We start from the raw sequence: 21,832 nt of genomic DNA on the forward strand, positions 1-21,832 counted from the left end.
AGACTTTCAGGGACCACTTCTGGGCATGCAAGCAGGCAGGCCATATCAGAGCATGTCTCCACCGAGGAAGCATCTGAGTACGCTGGTAACCGAGGCACACTTGGGCTTTCTGGGTCACAGAGCACACTGGGATACACCAGCACAGGAGAAACCTGAGGACATGTCGGGGAACTGCCAACCTCAGAGTCCAGCACGTCAAGACCAAAACTAGTACCGGGCAGAGAATCATCATGAGTGAAGGTCACAGGCACTGGACTTTCAAAAGAAGACTCAGATACAAATTCAGAAATTTCTGTGACAATAATATCATCATTGACTACACAGGCGTGAAGCTCCATCAGAGCTGAAAAGGTAGCCAGCAAGGCAGCAATGCCTACTGAAGTGGGCAACACCTCAGAAGGACTTGGGGGGCAGGAAACGTCTCCTACAAGTTCTGCACCCTTTGGGAGGAACTCGGAGATCTCCAGGAGGTCAGACAGGACCTCAGGAACATCCCTTTTCAAGTTTCCTAAGAAGGATTCTGAACTATCCATGTTACAGGGCAAGGCTTGAACTTTATTTTGTGAACCGGGCAGATGTCCCAGGGAAGGTTCCACCATAAACTGAGACTGAATTTCATCATCAGGACAGGGATACACAGAAATATCTAGTGAAACTAACTCTGGCTTTCTGAGTTTCGTTTCACTGCAGGGAAATTCCTCCATAGCAGTCAAACCAGACTGCAATTCCAAAATAGCAGAGAAACAGGTAAAAATGGTTGCAATACCTAGACGAGCCTCTAGGGACACTGCAGGAGATTTTAAACAAGGTAATATTGGCTCATCCAGATTACTGGGTGGAGAGTCAGTACTTACTTCAGAATCAGACTCGCAAATGTCAATGCGAGTGGACATAATGTCTTTATTCATGATACAGGCAGGGGTGCAGCTAAGGTTTTTGTGGCCCCAAGCGGACTGTAGCAAGAGGCCCTATCCTGCGGCGAAAAATGGGTGTGGCTATCCCGCATAAGTGGGCGTGGCCATGACATGTGGGTGGAGCAGGAGGGCGGATTGGGGCGGGGCTGTTTGCGGGGAAAAAATGGATGTTGGGGTGATTGAGGCGCGCGTAGCGCGCCGAAAGATTGGCGCAGCCATGACATTGTATGGGCGAAGCTTAACCGTAGCACAGCAAATATAGCCAACTATGACCATTAAATAATAAATGCAGCAACAGTTACCCCAGACACCAGAAAATAAAAACGCAATTTGGGCCACATTTCAGCAGAAATCAAACGCAATTAGGGCACATTTTCAGCAGAAATCAAACGCAATTAGGGCACATTTTCAGCCGAAATCAAACGCAATTAGGGCACATTTTCAGCAGAAATCAAACGCAATTAGGGCAGAGTTCAGCAGAAATCAAACGCAATTAGGGCCACATTTTCAGCAGATATCAAACGCAATTAGGGCACAGTTCAGCAGAAATCAATCGCAACTAGGGCCACATTTTCAGCAGATATCAAACGCAATTAGGGCACAGTTCAGCAGAAATCAATCGCAATTAGGGCCACATTTTCAGCAGATATCAAACGCATTTAGGGCACAGTTCAGCAGAAATCAATCGCAATTAGGGCACAGTTCAGCAGAAATCAATCGCAACTAGGGCCACATTTTCAGCAGATATCAAACGCAATTAGGGCACAGTTCAGCAGAAATCAATCGCAATTAGGGCCACATTTTCAGCAGATATCAAACGCATTTAGGGCACAGTTCAGCAGAAATCAATCGCAATTAGGGCCACATTTTCAGCAGATATCAAACGCAATTAGGGCACAGTTCAGCAGAAATCAATCGCAATTAGGGCCACATTTTCAGCAGATATCAAACACAATTAGGGCACAGTTCAGCAGAAATCAATCGCAATTAGGGCCACATTTTCAGCAGATATCAAACGCATTTAGGGCACAGTTCAGCAGAAATCAATCGCAATTAGGGCCACATTTTCAGCAGATATCAAACGCATTTAGGGCACAGTTCAGCAGAAATCAATCGCAATTAGGGCCACATTTTCAGCAGATATCAAACGCAATTAGGGCACAGTTCAGCAGAAATCAATCGCAATTAGGGCCACATTTTCAGCAGATATCAAACGCAATTAGGGCACAGTTCAGCAGAAATCAATCGCAATTAGGGCCACATTTTCAGCAGATATCAAATGCAATTAGGGCACAGTTCAGCAGAAATCAATCGCAATTAGGGCTGCGGCTGCAAAAAGAAAAGAATTTACTCACCTGGCAGGCTGGCACTGGCAGAAGTCTTCTCTCCCTGGTCTCCTCTCCCGGCCGGCTCCTCAGGCGCGCAGTTCCCACGGAGCTCCCTCCCTGGCTTCCTCCTCCAATCTCCCGCACTGATTCATGCAGGGCTACGGGAAGATGGCCACCCGAAGCCCTGTACTGGAGACATAGTCTCCAGAGCAGGGCTTCGGCGGCGGCCATCTTCCTGTAGCCCTGCTCTGCTCTGCCAGTGCCAGCCCGGCGGGGCTGCGGGGAAAAAGTGACGTCACGACGACGTCACGGAGCCGCCGAGGCCCCTAAGATTGTGAGGCCCCAAGCGACCGCTTGGTTCGCTTTATGCCTCGCGGCGCCCCTGGATACAGGGCAGGCTCAGAGACATCTTCTCTGGACAGAGCAAAGGTGCTTCAGTATCAGGTTCACAAAACCAAAGTGCTGTCTCATTCTTAGACTCGGCTAACGATGTCGAATCCGAGGAGACAGAACGCAAAATTTGCGAATCCACAATCGCTTTAGGTTGCGAAACCGAACACTCCAAAGACAGGGATTCTGAGGTCTCCAGGCTGGATTGCTGGATCTCAGAAACGCCAGCTGACAATGTACCTTTACAAACGTCACCTGAATGATGTACACGTAATTCATTCAGAATCATTTTCCACATACAAATCAGCGGACTCACAAAGTCAAATTCACACCCTTTTTTTTCTCTTAAGGCGGAAGCATAACTTATACATGCTCTCAAGACAGATTCACTTCTGGCAATGTAGTACTCACAAAACGACTCTGAATCGTTCTCCAATTCATACGCCAACGCTTCGAGCTGTTTTTTCTGGAACGGGGGCTCCCATTCACACCTGACTAGGTCTGAGCATTCATACTGAACCATGTTAGGGGAAGTTGTGACAACAACATGAGGAATCATATTAATTTTACTCTTGAAACTGCATAGTTTGGGAATTTTCCCCATAGCAAGATCATAGATGGAGGATCTTAAAGTAGTACTGAGAGAAGAAGATCTGTTTTTACATGACAAGGGATCACACAAATCATTGACAAACCTGACACACTCACGCCGATCACAATCGACAGGAACATCTGAGAAACCGGCATCAGATCGCACAGATTTAACCTCTAAACAAACGAGGGAAACTCCATCAGAATTCACGCAGGTGTCCACAGTCGAGGCACACCCATTCATTTCAGGTCGCACAGTGTCCAAACTCACTTGCTTTACCCCAGAAAGACAGGAATAATCATGTGACAATGGTGTCTCTTTATTGGAAATAATTGGTTGGTGTGTGTGCAATTCTTCCAAAATAGTCTGCCACACATAAATCACCAGATCCACATCACACTCATCACATTCATCAGAATCGATCAAAAGGTACATAGAGTCGAGACAATCATTCAGGTCATCCGCGCTCTTTGCGATATAAAAATCGCAAAAGGCTTTCCAATCGAAATCAAACTCTTCCAACAAGGCCCCAATCTCCCATGAGGCAAATGGCGGTTCAAACAACCCAGTATCTAGGTAATCTCCATATGGGTTGGGGTCAGGAAGGAGGACAGACTTTTTAACTGCTTTAATGTAGTGTGCGATCCTACCTATAATAGGATCCACATATGCCTTTGCCTCAGGCAATGACATCTGAACAAAATCGAAGGTTCCCTCTGCCCTGGGAATTTTGGTTTGGCTGGACATTCTGTAACGATTGCGGAATCGTCTCCGTGGTCAGCGCACCAGACGTGCGCTGACGCGGCGGATTTCCTCCACAAGCGTATAATTGAGGACACCCAGGCTAGGTGCTATGCACCTGCAGAGGGAAATTCCTGTCGGCAGGTGGAGCTGTGGAGTGCAGGGGAACAGCTCCTCTGCCCTACCACGCACGCCAGACAGGAATTGTACGAAGGGAAGAAACGCAATCGCAAGAGAAGCGATTGAGAGTGAGCACAGAGACAGATTGTGTGTGTGTGCATAAAATTAGTCGCCAACCCGCGACTGTGCACACACCACAGCAGATAAGAAGCAGGAACGCGATCGCGAGAGGTGCGATCGCCAGACGTGACAAGGTACAGCAAGGCGGAGCACGAAAGTAGCAAAGGCACAGCAAATAATACAGTAAGGAAATACGGAAAATAACAAATGCTAGCTAACCGCGAACACCGCACTCATTCGCAACAGTGCACGTGGTTATGCGCGGTCTCCACGTGATAAGCACAATAGAGACAAGCACGCCTAACTAACCATTAACAGACAAACATGAAACAGAGGACGCGAGCGCTTGCTTAACGGTTACCTCACCGGGCCTCCAGCAATCGCAGCAGACAAGACAGACACACGAAAACAGGGACAAGCGACAGAAGGATCCCCAGCGCTAGCGAAAAGTGGCTAGCGCGATCCCAGAAGACAGAACAGAAGGATCTCCAGCGCTAGCGAAAAGTAGCTAGCGCGATCCCAGGAGACAGAGTAGCAGAACAGAAGGATCCCCAGCGCTAGCGAAAAGTGGCTAGCGCGATCCCAGAAGACAGAACAGAAGGATCCCCAGCACTAGCGCTAGGGCGAGTGCGATCCAAACACACGGCAGACAGAACAGATGAGGTAGGCAGAAACAACCGCTGTTCCAACCTACACTCCAGACTCAATCAGAAGGATCCACAGACGCTAACGCTAGGGCTTGTACGATCCAAACACAAGACAGACGGAACAGGCAAAACAGATAATACAACCTGACTGGACTAGAAGGGGAGCCTAAAGCAACCCCCAGGAATTAACTATACTAGATAGCAATGGCTGACACTCCAGCAGTGTCCATCAGGAACAGACCATGGAAGGGAAATGTCCAGCCAAGCATTCTGGGAGCAGCATGCTTTTATAGTGCCAGTTATCAAAAGAAGGCAGGTAACGGATTTGCATGACTAATGTATGCAAATCCCTCAGCAACACAAGCTGCAAAACTGACAGAAAGTCTCTCTTAAAGAGACCTGCAGAATGCAGACGTGAACAGTGGTCAAAACGCTGCCTGTCTGCACAGGCAGCTGAGCAGATTCTCACAGTATTACAGACAAATGTACATTGCAGGCTACTACAGAGCTATTTGGAAAGGTTTTAGCAAAATATGGGCTAAAAAAATCACAATCATTATGTGATTGAGTACATTGGCATATAAGGGCTACAGCTGTACCCGGTTTGTAGGCAAACTATCTACAGTTTCAAACTTTATTGGCTACACCAGGTGGTTTCTGTAGCAGAGTTGCTCTAACTGTTTATGGGTTACACGGACATCCAGGTAGGAGTAGCCGAAATTCGTGTATATGGGCTAGAAATCGGTTCCCTTTCATAATCAAAGATACCATATATGGGCTAAACATCCCTTTTATAACCAAACTGAAGGATTCGTTTCATAACCGATTTTCAATAACATGGGTTACACAAGGAATTAAGATCCCTTTCTAAACCGAAGTGAACAGATATAGGTAACAAGATATGGGCTATAAAAAAAGGGATCCCTTATGTAAGGAAAGTGACAGATCCCTTTATAACCGGTGTGAACATCAATCGGCTATACCATGATGTATTTTATAACCGATGTTACATGGGCTACACTAGGCGCCCTCTCTATAGCCGAATTTATAGAAATAGAGGCTCCACCAGGCGCCCTTTTTTACAGGCGCCCTTTTCAACCGACCCCGTTAGCACGCCTGTGAAAAACCCCTTAGCACGTCTAAACGAGCTTTTCACGCGCAAAACGTTCTGCGCGTAAAACTTTACACGCGCAGTGCCCATTAAAGCCTATGGGACTTTATGCACAAAACTTTGCGCGCGATCTGATTGAGAAATCCGGTGCTAACCTACTTAGCACCCTGGTTAGCACATCTAAAGACTATAGACGTGCTAAGTAGGTTAGCACCGCTTTGTGAATCAAGCCCCAGATTTGCAAAGCTGGTAGAGACTAGAGACATACCCCAAAAGATTGGCAGCTGTAATTGCAGGAAAAGGTGGTTCTACAAAGTATTGACTCAGGGGGCTGAATAATTACGCACACCCCACTTTGCAGTTATTTATTTGTAAAAAATGTTTGGAATCATGTATGATTTTCGTTCCACTTCTCACATGTACACCACTTTGTATTGGTCTAACTTGGAATTCCAATAAAATTCAATCATGTTTTTTTGGCAGTAATGTGACAAAATGTGGAAAACTTCAATGGGGCCGAATACTTCTGCAAGCCACTGTATATATTAGGCTGACCAGGCGTCCTCTTTTGCCCGGACAGGTCCACTTTTTATGACCTGTGGGGGCCATCCTCCCGGATTTTTTACATGTCCGGGTGACTGAACACAGAGGGAGCCGAGCTGCTTTGTTCAGTGTGTGAGTCAGGCACAGACTGGCCAGGGGAGAAGGGGGGCAAACTCCCCCCAGGCAGCCTTTCATTTAGTGATTTAGGGCAGGTCTGGTGTATTCAGGTTTGTTGTGGTAAGGTAATGTGAAACACAAGGCTAGCTGATAAAAGTGCAATTAGAGGGCAGGCAAGCTTGTAAATATACACAGCATGATGCAGAGCTTGCCTGGAGGGTCCCTGGGCAAATATCTGTCTAGTCTCTCCCCATTGTTATAATGACTGCATGTGTGAATAAGGGGTTACAAAAAGTTGAAAAGTTTTTGACAGTCCCTAGACTCCAGGAGGGCTGCTTTCTGACTTGTGTGAGAGACTGGCAGAGCCTCCTGTATTCCTGCACTTCATCATAAACGCCTTTGTTAGCTTGAATTAACCCCAAAGTGTTCAGTTAAATCACTGAGATATCCAGCTTTCAGTATGGGCAAATGAATGGCAAAACGTTCAGTACAGCATGTTTAACTTGTCTTTTCTCAGCAGTTACAGTTTTAGGTTGAACAGAAGACATACAGCCATCCAGTTCAGCCAGAATACTAAATCATTGTGCTTAACTAGCATGGTTTTTAAAGTCCTCTCTGGAGTTCTCACCATGATTGTCATTTGTCACCTGCCTGTGTGATTTTATTGCATTTTGTGGGGAAATCTTCTGCGAATCTGATTGCATTTTGTGGTCGGTCGGGCGGCCGGCCCTTCACCACCATGTGGTCTGGGAAAAAAAAACGTCCCTCCATGCCCGCGAAGTTGGACAGCACACTGCTAAGGCCTTGTATATTTGGCCCCACCCATGACCACGCCCACATGCTGTTGTGATTGTCCTCTTTTTTGGATATCAAAATATGGTCACCCTAGTATATATATATATATATATATATATATATATATATATATATATATATATATGTATATATATATATATATATATATATATACTGGGTTTGACAGAGGGCAGGTAAAATTAAAGGGGTATTAGGGCCATTGGCTGAGACCCCTATAATGTATTTTGGATTAAGGTAACTTATTTAAATTGTATTTCCAGTTCTGGGTAATTCTATTAAATAAATCCATAAAAATACATAAATCCAGGGACTTGACAATGTTGTTTTTCTTTTCTGTGCAGTTGAACTAAACTTACTTAAAGTGGAGCGAGGATTCAAGAATCCTGTTACTCTGAATATCTTAAAAGACAAGGTGAGAATATAATAAAATTATAATTAATTAATCATTATAATAAAATTGTTTTCAGGAGTCTTTGCTGAGGAAAGTAGCAGCAAGAAATGTTCTGGTCGAAGTCTGTTTCCCACTTTTGTTCTCTTTTTGGGTATTTTCTCCCTGTGCTTCTTTGCATCCTTGGACCCTGTTGGTGGGTACACAGACTGCTGTTGTCGTTAAATACGACATCAGAGGCAGCAGCAGGAGGACTAAGCAGCACTCTGTGGCAGCACATAAGAAGATGAGTATGGCACTTCACTGGTGGTACCGCAGCACGAGAATTGTGCCTAAAAATTCTAATTATCCATGGACCCTGGTGGTGGGAACATATACTTTAATAGTTAAATACAACATCAGCAGCAGCAGGAGGAGGACTAAGGACTCAGCAGCAGCACAGAAGGGCATGGCACCTCACTGGTGGCACCACATCACGAGAATTGTGGCCAAAAATTGTAAGTATCCGTGGACTAGAGGCCTGCATGGGTCCAATTTTTCATACTAGCACCCGACTCAACCCGCAGACCCGCTACCTGCACCTGCCCCGCAACCCGCTTTCAGGTGAATTTGATACCCGCACCTGACCCAAAGACCCACTATCTGCATCCGACCCGCAGCCCCACTACCTGACCCGTGACCCACTTTTTCCATTTTCTTCTAAAGTGCACTTTTTTTGTAACAGGTACATTTTTATTGATTTTTTTCATAAAAAGTTAATACAATACAAAACAAACGTAACTTTAACTGTACATTTAACCGGAACTGTACATAAAGGGTCCAGGCTCAACAGTAGAGGAGAGAGAGTGAGAAGAGAAGAAAGAGGGGTACCCCAGTGGGGTGTGTGTCCCTGAAAAGGAAGAGAAGTTACAATATCGTAGCAGAGTCAATACATAGCATATATTAGGTTACAGGCATCGTGTAATTATATAGGGTTTATATTGTTGAATATTATAAAAAATATATTGCTACGTAATAGCAGGCACATTCAGGAATATATAAAGCTTGAGTCCATAAAAAAAGCATGTATCAGTAAAATGCTGTACAATAAAGTTTTCCTTGAGAGGTATACATATCATAGATTAAACCAGTATAAATCGTCCACCTAAAGGAGTTTACCAACCACCACAGAAAGCACCATTTAGAGAATTCATTTATCAAATAGTACTAGTTTATCACAGGATGAGTATCAGTAAGTAGTATAGGTATTGCAAGATCTATCTCTATAGTACGTATGTAGGGGTATTTCCTTCTGTAGGCAACCCTGGTAACTAAGCATAGCCCAAAGTATCTAAGTATATTAGACATTCACCATTACATTTTTGCAGTATTTGTTGTCACACCAACCAGACCATATATTATCAAATTTATTAGGGCAATATCGACTTTTGCATGTTAATTTACATAATGGCAAAGCTGTATTAACTGTGTTGAGCCATTCCGCCTTAGAAGGTATCGTAGACTGGTTCCAATGCGATAAGATCACTTTTCTGGCCATGTGACACAGTGTAAAGATCATTACTTTTCTAAATGTATTATAGGCTAGCTACCCTTTTCAAAAATCCCCAGCATGGTTATCTTAGGTTCCAGTTTAAATGGTGTATCCAACACAGCCCCAATACCTTTTTTTACAGTATTTGGCTCCAGTACCGTTCAAGTGCTGGACATGTCCAAAACATGTGTATAAATGTACGTTCTGCTGCTTTACGTCTAGTGCATAAATCAGAATGTGTAGCATTTATTTTGTGGAGTCTACTAGGAGTAAAGTATACTCTGTGTAAGTATTTCAGGTGGATCAATCTGTCCATGGATGAGATCAAGGCCGCAGAACCTCTACCCAATGCCTCCTCCCATTCCTCATTATTTATCTCCCCTAAATCCTCCACCCACTTTGCATAGATTCTATCATTGTTATGACCCAACTGAAGAATGAGTTCTGTATATATAGCCAATAGTGGCTTAACCAGCCATTCCGTTATTAGTAGAGATTCGAGTGGGTCAGAATCCAATTGGAATCTTTCCCTCCCGAATTGGGCAGTAGTTGCGTGAGCCAGTTGCAAATATCTGAAGTGCATATAGTCTGGTATGTTGTGTAGCAATTTTAATTCTGAGAAAGATAATAGAGTTCTCTCTGGAGCCACATTTCTCAGAATTTTGATTCCATGTTGTGTCCAAATTGCAGGATTAGGAACAATAGCCAAGTGAGGGACATTAGGATTTCCCCAAAGCGGGGTGTAGGGGGACCATTTATGAGGTGAAGCAAATCTGTTTCGAAGGTATTGCCATGCACGGATAGTAGTTTTCATAATGGGGGTAGTATCTGGGGAAGCATTTGGGCCCCTAAAGGGTAGGTTTAGAAGGGCTTCGTATGAACCCATTATAGCCGCCTCTAATACCACTGCTGGGTTAAGCTCGTTTCTCGAGAACCACCATCGTATAGTGACTAATATTGATGCTAGAAAGTAGTAAAAGAAGTTGGGCATAGCTAGGCCACCTTCAGAGGTTGGTAGTTCCAAAGTTTTAACCACTTAATGTTTACAGTACAGTATATTTACTCCCCTAAAAAACTTCATCTAAGCCTCAGGGGAGTAGATATTCGTAACTCTGCTACAATCGCCGCTGTGCGTGCTCTCACGTGCTCACACACTAGTTCTTACTGCTACATGTTAGCCCGGAGATCAATGAATGGGAATGCAGTTCCCATTCATTTTTCTAGTTCCTCGTGTCCATGATCGCACATCAAGTAGATGCCTGCGGTCATTTGTAAACACTGTAACTTACACTTAATACGCATTAGTTCCTGTTTGTGTACTAAAAGCATGCGCAGGAAGCTAATAACTGAGGACATCTTGTGGCCAAAAAGTAAAATTACACCTACAATCATTTACTTTAATAAAGAGACCTGCACATAATTTAAAATTAACCCCTTACCTCCCACTCTCTCCCATAAATGCCCAAATAAAACGTTTGCATTTAGAAAAAATTATAAAATAAAGTAAAACAAACAAAACGACATAAATACTTACCTTAGGGACTGAACTTTTTTTACATGTAAGTCAGGAGGGTATATTACTGTTATTTTTTTAAATTATGGGCTTGTAAATAGTGACAGACGCAAAAATGAAAACCTGCACCTTTATTTGCAAATAAAATATTGGCGCCATACATTGTGATAGCAAGATAATTTAAATGGTGTAATAACCGGGACAAATGGGCAAATAAAATACGTGGGTTTTAATTATGGAAGCATGTATTATTTTAAAACTGTAATGGCTGAAAACTGAGAAATAATGATTTTTTTTATTTTTTTCTTAATATTCCCATTAAAATGCATTAGAAAAAAATAATTCTTAGCAAAAGGTACCACCCAAAGAAAGCCTAATTAGTGGCAGAAAAAACAAGAGACAGATAATTTTGTTGTGATAAGTAGTGGTAATGTTATTGGCAAATGATTGGGAGGAGCGCTGAAATGTGAAAATTGCTCTTGTCCATAAGGTAAAAATACACTCAGGGCTTAAGTGGTTAAGTGACATGCAGGGGGGGGGGGGGGTTATTTGACCAAATGAAAGGCATTAGGGTTTTATTTATTTCGGTAAAGAATTTCTTGGGTATCCACACCAGGGAGTTGCGGAAGACATATGTGAATTTGGGAAGTAGCATCATTTTAATTGCAATAACTTTCCCTATGAGGGTCAAAGGTAGCCCATGCCACGTATGACATTTATCCTTAACTTTTTTAATTATTGGGATGAAATTATTGGTAAGGAAGGTATTAATGTCCTTTTGTATTACTATTCCCAAATATGTAAATTTAGTTGACCATTGTAATACTCCACTAGTACTATCACCGGTAGGAGGATTGTTATCTAATGGGAAAGTGATAGATTTTGCTTTATTTATCCTCAGTCCTGACCAATGACCAAAATTGTCAATTGTGTCCAGAGCGGTGGAAAGAGAGGAACATGAATCTGCAAGATAAAGTAAAATGTCATCCAAGTACAGCGACATTTTTTCTTCTAGTCTCCCCAATTTCAATCCCACGATTCCAGATGAGTGTCTGATCATGATCGCCAAAGGCTCGATGGCCAGGGCAAAGAGACTCGGTGAAAGGGGACACCCCTGCCTAGTGCCTCTAGTCAAGGAAAAGGCCTGTGTAATCTTGCCGTTGATACGAAGCTTAGCACTAGCAGTAGGATTTTTATATAGGAGTTGGACCAACCTGATAAAGGTATCCCCGATACCAAATTTAGTCATTACCTTCTAGAGGTATCCCCATTCCACCGAGTCAAAAGCCTTTTCGTTATCCAGTGATGCCACCACCCGATCCCCCCTGTTATCATGACGTGCTACTACATTTGAGTGAAGCCTTCTAAGGTTAATGTCTGTACCTTTTCCCGGAATGAAACCAGTTTGATCGGGGTGTATTATCATAAGTATGCATTTATTTAGCCTAGTGGCCAGGACTTTAGCAAGGATTTTTGCATCTACATTAATTAATGAAATGGGTCTATACGAAGTACAGAGGGTGGGATCTTTTCCCGGTTTTGGAATTAAAGTAATTAATGCTTCGGACCATGATGCTGGAGGTGTACCGGAGTCAAGGGCCGCCTTAAAGAGACACTGAAGCGAAAAAAAAATTATGATATTATGATTTGTATGGGTAGTACAGCTAAGAAATAAAACATTAAGATCAGATACATCAGTCTAATTGTTTCCAGTACTGGAAGAGTTAAGAAACTCCAGTTGTTATCTCTATGCAAACAACCCATTAAGCTTTACGACTTTCAAAGTCGTGAAGAGGGCTGTTATCTGACTTTTATTATCTCAACTGTTATTGAACTATTTACTTTTTCTCTGCCAGAGGAGAGGTCATTAGTTCACAGGCTGCTCTGAAAGAATAATTTTGAATGCTGAGTGTTGTGTAATCTGCACATATTATAGAATGATGCAATGTTAGAAAAAACACTATATACCTGAAAATAAAAATATGAGAATATTTTCTTTGCTGCTAATCTTCTAGTAATTATTCATAGTACACAACCAATTCACTATATCATATTTTTTTTCCGCTTCAGTGTCTCTTTAAGCACCCCAAGCAGTTTAGGTGCAAGGATATCATGATAGTGTTTATAGTATTCTGAAGGATACCCATCCATTCCAGGGGATTACCATATTGCATACTCGAGATAGCTTCTGTGATCTCATCCAGGGTCAGAGGTGCATCCAGACCACCAAGAGATAGAAAAGTTGGAAAGGAGATAGTATGAACAATACAGTTAGAACCATTTCTAGTGTCTGCCAAAAACATTGACCCATTAAGTTCCCCCTATCCCACAACACCCACCTTGCTATGTCTACTAACATGTAGAATAGCTTAATCCCAGAACACCCCTGTCTTCCGTCAGCTATCCGCCTAGGGAAGACTATTACCTAGTGTACAGGTGGGTGATATGTACACTAGGGTGACCAGACATCCTCCAAAAGGAGGACATGTCCTCTTTTTTAGCATGGTTTCCTCTGTCCTCCAGGCACTCCAAAAGTTCATTAAAATGTCCTCCTTTCACAGAATCAGAAACAGAGTTTGTCAGGAACCGGCCCTGCGGCAAGCCTGCAGATACGGTACCCGACTGCGGGTTTGACCAGATCCAGCTGTGACCCCTCAGAACACTTCTCACTGCCACCACTAGCTGTTGCTAGACACGTCCACTCTGCTGTCGAGTGCTCAGCACGCAATCCTCGTTTTCGTATTCGGGTCAGCTTTGCGCTTTAGGCCGAATACGGTAAAGCCACGCACCCACACACACAGTACAATCGTACAGTAGCACGGCACAATCAGGCACTGACTTGTAATGCAAGTTACACTGCAGTCTCTTCTAGGCTATGAGTGTTAGTTTAGTACAGCAGAAGTCAAACTTATTAAAGGACAAAAAAAAGTATAACAATGCAGAAAATAATATATACAAAAGATGTACAAAAACAAAGTAAAAAGTTACAAAATAAAAGTTACAAGGATACACAGCAAGACAAGTTTGCAAAAATAAAAGGGAAATAAAATAACGTTACCAGCGTAGGTTAGCACGTGGTTGGCGGGAGAACGCCGTTTCCGATTCGCTCGGGATCATCCCTAGCTATGCGCTACCTCCAAGAGAAGATGATCTGTGACTGTCCCAGGCTGGGGTTATATAGTCCGCTTGGTGGCCTGGGGCATTTAATGTTCCGTCCCCAAACTAACGCAATTTCCCAGATTGTGACAAAACACTTCCATAAACCCATTTTTTTTCTACAGGTAAAAATTGTATCAAAAGGACTTCAACCCTTCACCCACTTCCAGTAGGCTGTTATATGTATATTTCAAACATTCCTGTGTTAGCTTCCACTGTCCCCAGACTCTGGTAGTCTTGCTTTGTATATTGGGAAAGTGGGCTGTCTCCAGAGTTCAAAAGCCATGCAGACAAGCCTATTCTTCCTCAAGTGGCTGCTAATTAGCAGTTCCCTGCTACCCCAGGAAAACAACGCAAATGTAGTTTCACAGACAATCATAACTGAGACAGCAGATTAAAAGTGACGGGCTAGAGGCCTAATGAGCCATTTCCTTGCCCCAAGCTAGCAACTCAAGGCAACAGCTCCATTCTACAGTGGCGTAGCTAGAAACCTCTGGGCCCCGATGCGGAATCTGGATGTGCCCCCCCCCCTCCTGGCGACAACTAGAGTTGAGCCGACATTTTCGTAATTTCGCATTACTATAATTACGCATGCGAAATTTGCGATTACGATGCGAAATTACGGTAGCGTAATTGCCATTAAAATCATAATTGAAAATACCGTAAGCGTAATTTTCAACGTGTAATTTCGCGTTTCGTTCATGCCATAATTTCGCATTAAACGCTACCGTAATTTCGCGTTAAACCGTAACGCTCCGTATAATGTAAAAAAGCCGCCGACTTTAAGGGTTAATAGCAAAGCCCCCTTAAATGCCAAGAGCCTCAAATTTGGAGAATATATTAAGGAGATCAGGAGGAATAAGAGGAAATTTTTTTTTTCAAAAAGACTTTATAGTTTTTGAGAAAATCGATGTTAAAGTTTCAAAGTAATAATGTATACATTTAAAAGCCCGCCGACTTTAACGGTTAACCACTTGCCGACCGCACACTTATACCGTGCGTCGGCAAAGTGGCAGCTGCAGGACCAGCGACGCAGTACTGCGTCGCCAGCTGCAGGCTGATTAATCAGGAAGCAGCCGCTCGCGCGAGCGGCTGCTTCCTGTCAAATCACGGCAGGGGGCTCCGTGAATAGCCTGCGGGCCGCCGATGGCGGCTCGCAGGCTAAATGTAAACACAAGCGGAAATAATCCGCTTTGTTTACATTTGTACGGCGCTGCTGCGCAGCAGCGCCGTAAGGCAGATCGGCGATCCCCGGCCAATCAGCGGCCGGGGATCGCCGCCATGTGACAGGGGACGTCCTGTCACTGGCTGCACAGGACGGATAGCGTCCTGTGCAGCCTCGATCACCGGGGGGGAGCAGGTAGGAGAGGGAGGGGGAATTTCGCCGCGGAGGGGGGCTTTGAGGTGCCCCCCCGCCAGCCACACGCAGGCAGAAGAGATCAGACCCCCCCTGCACATCATCCCCATAGGGGGGAAAAAAGGGGGGCAATCTGATCTCTCTGCCTGCACCCTGATCTGTGCTGGGGGCTGTAGAGCCCACCCAGCACAGATCACTAAAAACCACGCTGGTCCTTAAGGGGGGGGTAAAGGGTAGGTCATCAAGTGGTTAATAGCAAAGCCTGCTTAAAGTTTAGGAACACCAAATTCCCAGGGTATATTAAGGGGATCAGTGGGAATAAGAGGAAAAAAATGTTTTTCAAAAAGACCTTATAGTTTTTGAGAAAATCGATTTTTAAGTTTCAAGGGCAAAAATGTCTTTTAAATGCGGAAAATGTCAGTTTTTTTTTGCACAGGTAACAATAGTGTATTATTTTCATAGATTCCCCCAAGTGGGAAGAGTTTTACTTACTTCGTTCTGAGTGTGGGAAATATAAAAAAAAAAACGTGGGGTCCCCCCTCCCAGACCTCTTTAACCCCTTGTCTCCCATGCAGGCTGGGATAGCCAGAATGCGGAGCACCGGCCGCGTGGGGCTCCGCACCCTGACTATACCAGCCCGCATGGTCCATGGATTGGGGGGTCTCGGAAGGGGAGGGGCAGCCAAGCTTTCCCCTCCCCATCCGAGCCCTTGTCCAATCCAAGGACAAGGGGCTCTTCTCCACCTCCGATGGGCGGTGGAGGTGGAGGCCGCGATTTCCTGGGGGGGGGGGTTCATGGTGGAATCTGGGAGTCCCCTTTAAAAAGGGGTCCCCCAGATGCCCACCCCCCCTCCCAGGAGAAATGAGTATAGAGGTACTTGTACCCCTTACCCATTTCCTTTAAGAGTTAAAAGTAAATAAACACACAAACACTTAGAAAAAGTATTTTAATTGAACAAAAAACATAACCACGAAAAAAGTCCTTTAATATTCTTAATTAACCATTAATACTTACCTGTCCCTTTAAATAAATGATCCCTCGAAATAGCCTCGGAAATGTTCTATCAGTTACAATGTAACAAAGTTATTACAATGTAACAACTTTGTTACATTGTAGCTACGCCGCACCCGACGTCACTCGCCGCTCACCCGACGCATACGCGTCTGCGCTGCACGGACCCGACAGAGCTCTGAGCTATATAGCTCAGAGCTCTGAGAAGCATCTTTGAATTTGGGCTCCAAGGAGCCCCATTGGTCCTTAGCAGACCAATGGGGTTACTTTAAATCAGAAGGAACCCCATTGGTCTGCTAAGGACCAATGGGGCTCCTTGGAGCCCAAATTCAAAGATGCTTCTCAGAGCTCTGAGCTATATAGCTCAGAGCTCTGTCGGGTCCGTGCAGCGCAGACGCGTATGCGGCGGCTGAGCGGCGAGTGACGTCGGGTGCGGCGTAATTACAATGTAACAAAGTTGTTACATTGTAATAACTTTGTTACATTGTAACTGATAGAACATTTCCGAGGCTATTTCGAGGGATCATTTATTTAAAGGGACAGGTAAGTATTAATGATTAATTAAGAATATTAAAGGACTTTTTTCGTGGTTATGTTTTTTGTTCAATTAAAATACTTTTTCTAAGTGTTTGTGTGTTTATTTACTTTTAACTCTTAAAGGAAATGGGTAAGGGGTACAAGTACCTCTATACTCATTTCTCCTTGGAGGGGGGGTGGGCATCTGGGGGACCCCTTTTTAAAGGGGACTCCCAGATTCCACCATGAAACCCCCCCCAGGAAATCGCGGCCTCCACCTCCACCGCCCATCGGAGGTGGAGAAGAGCCCCTTGTCCTTGGATTGGACAAGGGCTCGGAGGGGGAGGGGAAAGCTTGGCTGCCCCTCCCCTTCCGAGACCCCCCAATCCATGGACCATGCGGGCTGGTACAGTCAGGGTGCGGAGCCCCACGCGGCCGGTGCTCCGCATTCTGGCTATCCCAGCCTGCATGGGGGACAAGGGGTTAAAGAGGTCTGGGAGGGGGGACCCCACGTCGTTTTTTTTTAAATATTTCCCACACTAAGAACGAAGTAAGTAAAACTCTTCCCACTTGGGGGAATCTATGAAAATAATGCACTATTGTTACCTGTGCAAAAAAAACTGACATTTTCCGCATTTAAAAGACATTTTTGCCCTTGAAACTTAAAAATCGATTTTCTCAAAAACTATAAGTTCTTTTTGAAAAAAATGTTTTCCCTCTTATTCCCACTGATCCCCTTAATATACCCTAGGAATTTGGTGTTCCTAAACTTTAAGCAGGCTTTGCTATTAACCGTTAAAGTCGGCGGGTTTTTAAATGTATACATTTTTACTTTGAAACTTTAACATCGATTTTCTCAAAAACTATAAGGTCTTTTTGCAAAAAAATTTTTTCCTCTTATTCCTTCTGATCTCCTTAATATATTCTCCAAATTTGAGGCTTATAGCATTTAAGGGGGCTTTGCTATTAACCCTTAAATTCGGCGGCTTTTTTATATTATACGGAGCGTTACGGTTTAACGCGAAATTACGGTAGCGTTTAATGCGAAATTACGGCATGAACAAATACCCATTGTAATGTGAAAATTACGCGAAAATTACGCTTACGCAAAATTTTGCGAAATCCTTCTTCATTACGATTATGTACTTACGGCCATAATCGTAATTACACTAATTACGCGAAATGTAGCGAAATCGTAATTACGTCATTACGCTCATCTCTAGCGACAACAGCCCCCACCCCCTTCCTCGCAACACCCGAAGCACACACATATCCAAATCCCCATAGCTGTGCATGGCATGGCTATATCAATTCCGCTTTCCAGCAGCATGGCTGCCACGTTCAATTTGCAAACATACGCAGCACCCAGAGGAAATAGGGCAATTAGTAGCAAGATGCCAGTCTGAAGGAAAATAATCGTTATGTGCGCAGCATTCACCAGAAAATAATCGTTATGTGCGCAGCATTCACCAGATAATAATTGTTATGTGTGCAGTATTCACCAGAAAATCGTTATGTGCGCAGCATTCACCAGAAAATAATCGTTATGTTATGTGCGCAGCATTCACCAGAAAATAATCGCAATGTGGGAGCATTCACCAGAAAATAATCGCAATGTGGGAGCATTCACCAGAAAATAATCGCAATATGGGGGGAGTCACCAGAAAATAATCATTATGTGGGGGCAGTCGCCAGAAAATAATCGTTATGTGGGGGCAGTCACCAGAAAATAATCGTTATGTGGGGGCAGTCACCAGAAAATAATCGTTATGTGGGGGCAGTCACCAGAAAATAATCGTTATGTGGTGGCAGTCACCAGAAAATAATCATTATGTGGGGGCCTTCACCAGAAAATAAACGTTATGTGGGGGCAGCAGTCACCAGAAAATAATCGTTATGTGGGGGCAGTCACCAGAAAATAAATGTTATGTGGGGGCAGTCACCAGAAAATAATCGTTATGTGGGGGCAGTCACCAGAAAATAATCATTATGTGGAGGCAGTCACCAGAAAATAATCGTTATGTGGGGGCAGTCACCACAAAATAATCGTTATGTGGGGGCAGTCATCAGAAAATAATCGTTATGTGGGGGCAGTCACCAGAAAATAATAGTTATGTGGGGGCAGTCACCAGAAAATAATCGTTATGTGGGGAGCAGTCACCAGAAAATAAACCTGTACAAATAAAAAAAATTCACTCACCTAGCCAGCCTCTGACGTGAGCTCCCCGACGTGCAGCCAGCCTCCCTCGTGCAGCTCCTCTAGCGACGATCCTGCAGCGGAGCAGCCAGTTTCTCCCTCGCTGACAGGCAGAGTGCAGGGCTACGGGAAGATGACGCCCAAAGCCCTGTACTGGAGACACAAATAGTCTCTAATGCAGGGCTTTGGCAGCCATCTTGCCGTAGCCCTGCTCTGCCTCCGGGAGCCAGTCCCCGTTGTGCGCTGCGGAGATTTCAACACCTGAGGGGTCCAGGCCCCCAGGCCCCTCCCCGCCTCTGTATGAGGCGGGCCCGGTCGCCACGGCGACCCCTGCGACCGCGAGCCCTACGCCCATGCCCTTCTAGCAGACATAATCAATCCACACAATTCCCATAAGGAACTCAACCCTCAGCGGATGCTTATCCAACGAAGAACATTTATTCAAGTGTTACATGAGTATACACAGCATAATACTTCCATGCTGTGTATACTCATGTAACACTTGAATAAATGTTCTTCGTTGGATAAGCATCCGCTGAGGGTTGAGTTCCTTATGGGAATTGTGTGGATTGATTGGATCATTTGGAGGATTGGTGACCCTTCCAGCCATAGGAACTCCCCACAACATTTACCATTGCCTGAAGCCCGCAGACACCCCTGTGCATACTACTGTCTTCTAGCAGACATACACGTGACACAGGCAGAAAAATGAAAGAATATGTTCCTGTGTTATCCTTAACATCATAACTAGCTGCGATATCATGACAGAGTTGACTGCATTTTACTTATTACATATGTGATATACATATGAGATATGAGATACATATGAGATATACTGAGTTGAGCAGACTTTGGCTTCCGTTTCCAGGTTACCAATATTTATAACCTTAAGAAGTGGGAGCGTGGCAACACTGTTTATATTCTAGTTCCATCCGACAGCGCAACTAACAAATACTTTTTGTAAAATGTCAAATGAAAAAGAAACATAAATGTCTAAAACAGAGAAGTTGCAAGTTTTCTGATTGCCACAAGACAAAATGTCCCTGTTTTGAGGCAGGACGAAAATAAATTGTCACGTATGGCATTGGTACTAACGAGAGATGGATTAAGATGTAATGGGACCCTAGGCAAGTTGGTTAGATTTGCCACCCCTTTGTGGTGCCATTGGTAAGCTGAAATGGAGAGAGGTCAAAGAAGGAAGCAGGTGGGCCTCTTGACACCCTTTAGACCCCTGGCACTTGCCTAGGTTGCCTGGAAAATGATCCTGCTCTGATGGTAACCGTGAAGTTGGAGTTATTTGGTCATACAGTATTTGTTCTCCTTTCTAACGGTCTCTGTCCTCCTTTTTAGCCGACTCCATCTGGTCACCCTAATGTATACACCTGTGTGTGAGGGCGGCAATGAGCAGGTGAGGTCCACTGCCCAGCAGCACCCAGTATTTACTGGGAGGCAAACCTGTCTTGAACGCAAAAACGTTAACATATAAACTATGTGTACACTAAAACTGGAGGGATAACCTATGTATGCACAGTACCCTGGGGAGTAGCAATAGTCATAGCTGCCATAGTAGCTGCTACGGGGCCCCGGAGCCTAGGGGGCCCAGGTGGTACTTAATGTACTCACCTTTACCCTTCTTGTGTTTCTCCACCCTCTCCACCCTCTCAGTGCCCATGAACTATGTGTAGTGTACATAGCACGAGAATGTAAATTGCATAGCTAACTTGTATGCATAGGGTAGAGGCAGGTCTCATTGCTTAAGAGTGCCTACATCTGAGGGTCCCATGAAAATTTTGCTATGGGGCCCCATGATCTCTAGCTATGCCACTGACAGTACCTATTGATGGTACATGCAGCATTAAGTATTGATATCATCAATTGGTGGAGGCTAGCATGTATAGTATTAGTATTTCTGACTAATGGCTTACGGCCATTACGAACATTAGAGCATATCACCGTAAACAACATTTAGAACAGGGGCAAATCCAGGATTTTTAAGGGGGGGATTCCTGATAGGTCTCTTTTGGCAAGCCGCACACTACCGCGCATGCGTTTGCCCACAAAATCCACATGATGCACAGCATTTCTCCACAAAATACACACAATGCGCAGTGCTTCCCTACAAAATACACATGATGCAGTAGTGTTTCGCCAAAATATATATAATGTGGCAGTGATTAAGTAGCCAGATAACCCCCCTTTATTATGGATAACGAAATTACCCCTCCCCTCTTTAGTATAGGTGACCAGATGACCCCCATTTATCACACAGGTAGCCAGATGAGCCCCCCCCCCCCCCAGTTAGGATAGATAACCACATGATTCCCATTTATAGTATATAGCCAGATGACTCCCCGTTCAGTACATTCCCCCTTGTATTTCGCCAGATCCCCCTTGTATATATAGCCAGTGTATATAGTCAGATCCCCTGTATATATAGCCAGAGATCCCCCCCCCCTGTATATAGCCATATACCCACTATATGTGGCCAGATGCCTCCCCCTGCATATAGCCAGTGTATATAGCCAGATCCCCCTGCATACAGCCAGTGTATATAGCCAGATCCCCCTGCATATAGCCAGTGTGTATAGCCAGATCCCCCTGCATATAGCCAGTGTATATAGCCAGATCCCTCTGCATATAGCCAGTGTATATAGCCAGATCCCCCTGCATATAGCCAGTGTATATAGCCAGATCCCCCTGCATATAGCCAGTGTATATAGCCAG

General features: G+C 44.4%; 1 protein-coding gene across 2 annotated transcripts in view; it reads left to right on the plus strand.

The window, feature by feature from the left end:
* The window catches only part of HEPACAM (hepatic and glial cell adhesion molecule), a 467,036-nt gene that overhangs the window by 378,437 nt on the left and 66,767 nt on the right, over positions 1-21,832 (plus strand). For both annotated transcript variants that reach the window (XM_068242699.1, XM_068242700.1), the window contains exon 7: positions 7,781-7,851. In XM_068242699.1, coding sequence (XP_068098800.1) covers positions 7,781-7,851 — 71 coding nt within the window. The remainder of the gene's footprint in view (positions 1-7,780; positions 7,852-21,832) is intronic.

Source organism: Hyperolius riggenbachi, chromosome 6 (assembly GCF_040937935.1).
Source record: "Hyperolius riggenbachi isolate aHypRig1 chromosome 6, aHypRig1.pri, whole genome shotgun sequence".
Taxonomy (NCBI): domain Eukaryota; kingdom Metazoa; phylum Chordata; class Amphibia; order Anura; family Hyperoliidae; genus Hyperolius; species Hyperolius riggenbachi.